The sequence below is a fragment of the Nematolebias whitei genome, chromosome 15 (genome assembly GCF_014905685.2).
Source record: "Nematolebias whitei isolate Nwh7 chromosome 15, NemWhi1, whole genome shotgun sequence".
NCBI lineage: Eukaryota > Metazoa > Chordata > Actinopteri > Cyprinodontiformes > Rivulidae > Nematolebias > Nematolebias whitei.
Genome location: NC_056512.1, coordinates 20,937,396 through 20,944,685, shown reverse-complemented (window position 1 = coordinate 20,944,685; position 7,290 = coordinate 20,937,396). Strand labels below are relative to the sequence as shown.

Sequence of the window (7,290 nt, the reverse complement as noted above, 5' to 3'; positions counted from 1 at the left end):
GTGTCAGTCACTGTTAGCATGTTCACAGCGTGTTGGACACTGTTGGCGTGTTCACAGCGTGTCAGACACTGTTGGCGTGTTCACAGCATGTCGATTTGTTTTCATACTTGTTCTGGTTCGGCTGCGTGGCCGTGATCTCACTGTTTCACTCAAAAGACACAAAGAAGAAATGAAGTTGGAGACATTTCTCAGTTTTCTGCTTCCAGCAGCAGATCTCACAGTATTGCCCTCAAAACCAGCATCTGTGTTGTTTTTCTTCTTCTGCTCGTAGTCTTCTTTGCCTGCCGGGTTTAGGCACCATGTTTTTTACATGGAAGTGACGTGAACTGCAGCTCACACAGCTGCAAACATCTGGCTGCTTGTACCCCGAGGGACCCTCAAACTGACCAAATACAAACACGCAGGCTTCACATTTTCCACAGAAACTGATTGTTATAAGATCATAAACTAAATGTTGGTGTTGTGCTAAGAAAAGGCTCCCCTGTTGTAAAAGTCCCCCCCCCCCACACACACACACACCTTGTTAATGCAAGATGTCGAGTCTAACAATGTCGCTGCCAACAGATATTTTTGTCTTTTAATTGGTTTATAATCTAGTCTTGGTTTTAAAACAGCAAAAATAAGTCAGTCTGTCGGTCTACCTCTGAACCGGAGCGTAACACTCGTGCTGTACTCCAACGTGTTCTGAAAGGGATTGTTACGGTGAAAGTTTGTCCTCTGTAGCAGAAGCTCTTCTCTTTTTGTACCTCGGAGCATGACGAGTTTCTTCATGCTGCATCAAAGACGCTCACCAGTGAACTGCACTCTTGTTTCAGATGTTCGGCTCACGTTCACTTCATTTCCTGTCAAACTTCAGAGCCGCTTGCTGGATTGGGCCGCCTTGTAGCCTCGGCGTAACGAAGCACAGCAGCTCGAGCGGGCGGCCCACTGACTCGTTAACTCGATCAACTCGTCTCAGCTTGTTTTTTGAGACATTAAACTGACTGTTGGACCAACTCCACATGCACGGGCGTGCCTCTGTGGTTTATTTTTATAATGCAGTGTTTGTTGCCATCAGTGTTTTGATCTTTTGTGTTTGGACACAAACTGAAGCTACAAACAGGACTAGCGTCGTTTCTCTCCCCCACAGCACCATGAGCGTGGTTTTGAGTCGTAGCCTCATTTCTTCAAACCAGCAAATGGTGCATTTCTGTTGCACAACCCTGACGATGCATCCAAGCTGGTTTCATGTTAGCATTTTAGGAAAATCCTCTAAATCTGGTGCAAACTGAGACTATTAGATTAAAGGGACGTGGAGGGGATGCTTCTCCTTTGAGGGGAAAACAGGAAGAGAAGAAAGTGCCTTTGGTTGCAAAAGTTTACACTGCAAACACAAAAAGTATTTTTGTAGGACTTGATTTGTACTCAAACCTGTACGAACCACAGCAGTTGGATATTCTGGGACGTGCTTGTCCCACATTGATGTTTACTGGGACCAATTTAAAAGTGACGCCTTGAGAAGGGCCGTGAACGTTTCATCTAAATCTTGTGTTGTGTTCAAGGGATTATCCTCCTCGCAGGATTTCTCGGTGGCTCAGAATGAAGTCACAAATCTCACAGATGTGCTCGTGTTGTCTCAAATACTTTTTTTGTTGTTGGAAGTTTTGGATCATTGTGGAGTAAAAATAACTAAATATAAAAGTTGAGTCATTCGGTTGTTGACTGTTCGATGGTTTCAATCAACATCTCACTGTTTGTATCGTGAGTCCGCTTGTGTTTTTTTCAGTGTGGGAAATTGTTTTCTTGACTTATGTTTGAATGCAAACTAATAGAAATGTGCAATAGAGTGGCTTTTTGAAAAAATAAAAGGAACTGTTTATTTATTGGAATAAGAAAATGTTGCTTTTTACAAGCGAGTGCTCTGTCTCCGAGGGCTGCGTGGCCTTAAATAAAGCTGAGTTCATGTTTGTCCCTTTCACTTGTCACCAAATGTTTCACATTCTGACCTCGTACAAGCTACACGCTAACGACACAGCAGATATTTCGTTTGTTTGTCCTGAAATGTGTAAATATCTTTTCAGTTTCATGTCATAACGTGATCTGCTGTTCATCCAAGAAATAATAAAGATTGCCATTTTAACTCTGTCTCTTTAAATCGGTGGTCCTAAGGACATGAAGTAAATAAATAGGCTGCACGTTCTTGGTGGGTTCAGGCATTAGCAAGATGATCGGTAGTGGGAGCAGGTGGAAGAGAGTCTGGAGAGGGTGAGGTACACTCCATTGAGAGAACTTGAAGATGTGCAGAGGAGACATGGTGGATATAAATCAGAAGAACCCAGAGAAGGGTCATGGATGTAGAGAGGTGATGTGACAGAGGAGGATGCTGGGATAGATGATCAGCTGTGTCGCCTCCTAAAGATGGCAGCCAAAAGAAGAGGATAAACATGCATCAGCAAAATGTTTGAACTTGAGCAGAATCAAAGTCTGCTGGAGAGCAGGACAAAAGCACCACACCGGTGTATTTCTTCTCAAGTGAAACGGGTGTTCAGCTCTAAAACGTAACCCGTGACACATGATGTCAAATGTCAACTTCTGTCACTCACTATGACTGACTGCCCGGGTCTTTTGGCTGAAAATGAACAAATTAGAATATTTAATGGAGCAAAACAACCTAAAGTGAAAAAACAAACAAACACATAAACAACTTCAGATTATTGGCATTTAGAAATAAAATTAACCAAATTATTAATGTTGATGTTTTACTGCCCTCTAGTGGTCATAATGATAAACTAGAACAGAAACTTTGGACAGTTTGAATCCAACATATTTCTGATTGAGAGCCAAATGTTTAATTTTAGATAATTATCTTGTTTTTACAGTTACAGGGTGTAAGTTTTTCAAAGAAAAGTTCAATGATTGTTATTGTAAATATAATAATACAACCACTAACAGGTCATCACTGATGACTATATAATTTCACTTATGTTATGACCTGTATTATAGTTGTAGTTTAACACATTTGTTTGTATTACACCCATATCAATATTGTAAATAATACATTTATGTTTACTGCTTTTAGTTTCCTGCGTAACCAGAGTTTCCTACCCTGTACTGTGCAAAAGTCTTAAGTCAAATCAATTATTTTTATTTATTATTTTTAACTTTCTGCCAAACTTTCTTGTTATATTTTAAATTGGTCCTTGGTACAAGGATTTCAAAGTTTTGTTTTTCTTTTAGCTGCTCTTAACCCGTCTTTAGTTCAGTCATTCTACCTGAGCATTTTTATACAAACCCCTTTTTTTATTTTTATTTAAAACAACCATTTAATCTGCTCCTGTCATAAACTCACGGCTCATCGTTACGTTTCATAATTTGTTGTTGTTTTGCTGCTTTCACTGGCTTCTGGGAACATTAAAGCTTCTGATTTTACATCAGAAATAAAAAGTCTTCTTAGTAAAAAAGTCCAAGTTCCCCAAAGAGCATCTACTCAGCAAACAGAACTTCTAATTGATTAAAAGTTAAAAATATTGAGTGTTTTGGTTCCAACATTGTTTCAAATGATCTTTGATTTGAACATTCCTGCAGCAAAAGCCAACATTGTCTTATAGTAAACCCAGTATCTGTCACACCATGAAGTCTTGTTTCCAAGTTTCACTGCAGCCACTTTCTGTTCAGGCCTTAACAGTTGGTGCAAAAACACAAACTAAGTTCCTGGAGAAACTTGATTTGACAGTACTGTGTTTCGGAGTTTGCGCTCGGCAAATAATAAATTTCAGCTCAATATGACAAAAAGTCCATCAGTTATAGCCTTTAATTTATTTTTTAAGGTATGGTGGCCATCTTGAACTTTTTTAATTTGGATTCAGTTTATTTGGGATTGTTCTCAGCTACCTCTACACCAAACTTCAGATGAATAGCTGTAAAAACCTCTGAGTTATATCCATTTTGAATTTAGCATTGGCGGCCATCTTGAATTTTTAGATTTGAATTCAGCATGTGTTGTGTGTTGCTGTCATATATGACCACACCAAATTTCAGCCCAGTATCTCTTAAAATATCTGAGTTATCATATTTTTTTCCGTTTTAGCGAAGCCGGCCATCTTGGATTTTTAATTTGCATTAATTTGTATAACAACTCACTCTCAGCTACGACCGGAACAAATTTCATCTCAGTATCTCCAAGAATGACTGAGTTATAGCCAAGTCTGTGTTTTCTAAGGTAGCTGTGGGTGGCAGCCATCTTGAACCAACATGGCTCCAAAAGTTAATCGGCGTTTTGATCAACCTCCAGTCTTGGTCATGTGACCTCACTGTGGCCGTTTAGAGGCTGTGAAAAGTTCTGTCAGTGTTTTTCAATGAGAAAAATGGCGTCTTTGTTCATTACGACGCCATGGTAACTCAAAACACCAATAAAAGTGATAATACGCATCATGGCGCCGAGTCGGTTGTTTTGATATAACATTTGTGCGGGTACACATTGCGGTTCGGCTGCATTAAAGTTGAAGATCAAGACTCTTCAGGTGGATAATAATAGGTGGCTGCCTTGCCCCCAATAACTTTTTCAAAAGTAAAATGTAAGGAATCATAATTTGTGTTTATTGGGTTAACGTTCGTCTTTTGGCTCGGTTTCTCTCATTCCTCCGTGGGTTTGATGAGGTATCCGTTGAACGTAATGTAGACGTCAACGTCGTCGCTGTAGATGGCGTTCTCCCGCTCCCTCTTGTAGAGGCGGACCCACACCTGGTCCTCCAGCTGCAGCGCCAACATCAGGCTCTGGCTCTGCATGATGGAGCGGTCGCTGGGCTGCGCGTAAACGATGGCCCGCTCCGTCTCGTTCTGCATGATGTGAACGTACGTCTCCTTGAAGTTCCACGTGTGGATGTTGACGTTGAAGAAGTAGACCCCCGGGATCCGGCAGAGGAACTTGCCCTGGAACATGTCGAAGTGCTCGTCCAGGTTCACAAAGACCGTGTCGAAGATCAGCGCCTGGTGGGCGTCGCTGCTGTGGAGGGATTTACGGCGGGCCACTGAGAAGGCAGCGTGCTGGACTTTGCAGGGGTCTCCTGAGGGACCTGCCTGACCCTTGCTGCCCTTTGACCCCTCGGGGCCCTGGAACCCTGGGGGGCCTTCCTGTCCAGTTTTACCTGGAGTCCCTCGGTCTCCACGATCTCCTTTGTCCCCTGAAAGAAAATATGGTAGTTATACTTATGTACCAGGTACCTACCAGGGATGTTCCCGCCGTGTGTTACCCTGTACTGACTGGGTCGGAACTCTGTAGGTACCATGTACTTACACAAGGAATACCAGGTATGTACCAAGTCGTTAAAGAGTAGGTACCAGGTAAGTGAAAGGTACATAATCTGTAAATACTTGGTATGTACCAAGTAAGTACCTTTTACATACCAGGTTAGCATCACATACTTAATAACCGGGTACTGGGTAGTGGGCACATACCCTGTAAGTATTTGTTCCCACCAAGTAGCAGGTACTTACTGACAGGGTGCCTACAGGAACTGGGCTGTACTATTAAGTAACTTGTTACCCTGTACTTACTGGGGTACCAAATACTATTATGTGTAATACAAGGTAAGTACCAGGTAAAAAAAACCAAATACACAACTGGTAAGTAAAAGTTAAGTAAACTGGTAAGTGCTAGGTACATAATCCAAAAGTACCACGTGCGCAAAATGTGTGTACCAAGTAAAGTACCTTTACATACCAGGTTAGTACCCAATAAGTATCAGGTACATGTGTACCCGGTAAGTACTAAATACGTACCAGGTTAGTAACTTTAGTGTTATTGCTACTTGTTTATTTGGAAAGTAGCCAAGTATATAGTGAGTACATACCTGAGATGTACAGGGTTTGCACCTGCTACTTACTTACAAAGTCCAGGGTATACACCAGCTTTATTTTTTACCTGGTGTGTACCTTTTACCTACAGAGTACACATCTGTTACTGAGCTGGTAGGTGCTTAGTATTTACTAGTTATTAACCTGGTACTTATCTGTTACATACATGGTGTGTACCCAGGTGAGTAATAGGTATTTACACTAATACTAACCTGTACACTTTAAGTACTAGATACAGATCTTGTACATAGATGGTCTATACCCATGTAATTATCAGATAAATATTAGGTTAGTGTCCAGTAAATGCCAGGTACATCCTGTAGTTACCAAAGCAAACCTGGTACTTAGGGTAAGTACTAGGTGGGCTGTATTTTGTATTGCCACTGATAACATTAAAGATAAAGTTCTAATCTTTGGATCTTGTAGGAAAAACCAGAACCATCTTTAAAGTCGGGGAGTCCTTCAGTGGTCTCAGACCTTCAGGGACATTTATGCAAAACACAAACCAGATGTTATTTTGGTTTAACGAGGCCAACTCGACCTCCTGAGGCTGGTTATGTCTCCCAAGCAGAAAGTTAATCAGAGACAAGATTTGGTTTTGTGGATCTTGGCTCAGTGGAACTACGACCTGGATGACTTCACGATCAGCCCAGACTAAACAGGATTAATTCTCCTAAAATCCACAGACACACCTGCAGGAGCAGAGGAGACTCCTTCGTTGAACCCTTTTCATTTTAAACTTTAAGTGACTTCAAGATTTAGTTTAAAAAGCTGTAAACACGTTGGGTACCTTTCAAAATGGTCATGTTGATGTAGGTGCGGATCTCTGGGCCTCTGCTGCTCTCTGCTGCCCCCTGGTGGTCACAGCATTGTCTGCAGGGGTCAGGAGGAACACTGGGAGGGGGCGCCCAGACCACAGAGGAGAGGGACAGGAGGACAAGGAGGACTCCCAACATAACTGCCCCTAAAATAACAGCAGAGACATGCTTCATTACTTGAAGTACAAAAATGGTAAAACTTTGTTTTTAGCTCATTTCTGCTGTTAAAACCTGCAAATGTCTGATTTCTTATTAGATTCCCAAGAATTATAACTGGAAATCATGTCAGTTTGAACATTTTATACTCAAATGCAGCACAGAACAAGAAATAAATATGATTAAAATAGCTTTTTGAGTTGAAATCTTTAAAGGAATGTGTATCGCCTTTTAAAGTTTTGGACTAAACACATCTTCTGAGGAGCAGAGACAGAGTTAGGGCTGCTTCGGTCAAACTTTCAAATAATGTTGAGCTCAAACTCAAGATCTTGTGAGATTTGTGATGTGTGGAGGATGACTCCCAGCAACCATGTCGAACTTTAGCTCAGAATCTTTATTTGACCGAGTTATTGATGTTTTTTTTCTTGGCTGAAGATGATAAACTGTGACAGCCATCTTGAACTGCCTTGACTTCAAATGTTAA

General features: G+C 41.3%; 1 protein-coding gene across 1 annotated transcript; it reads right to left on the bottom strand.

The window, feature by feature from the left end:
* Positions 1-4,611: 4,611 nt before the first annotated feature.
* Positions 4,612-6,788, bottom strand: c1qtnf6a (C1q and TNF related 6a). Its single transcript, XM_037689452.1, has 2 exons — positions 6,623-6,788; positions 4,612-5,159 (listed from the first exon to the last, which is right to left on the bottom strand). The coding sequence occupies exons 1-2, from the start codon at positions 6,786-6,788 to the stop codon at positions 4,612-4,614; spliced, it is 714 nt and encodes a 237-aa protein (XP_037545380.1).
* Positions 6,789-7,290: the final 502 nt, after the last annotated feature.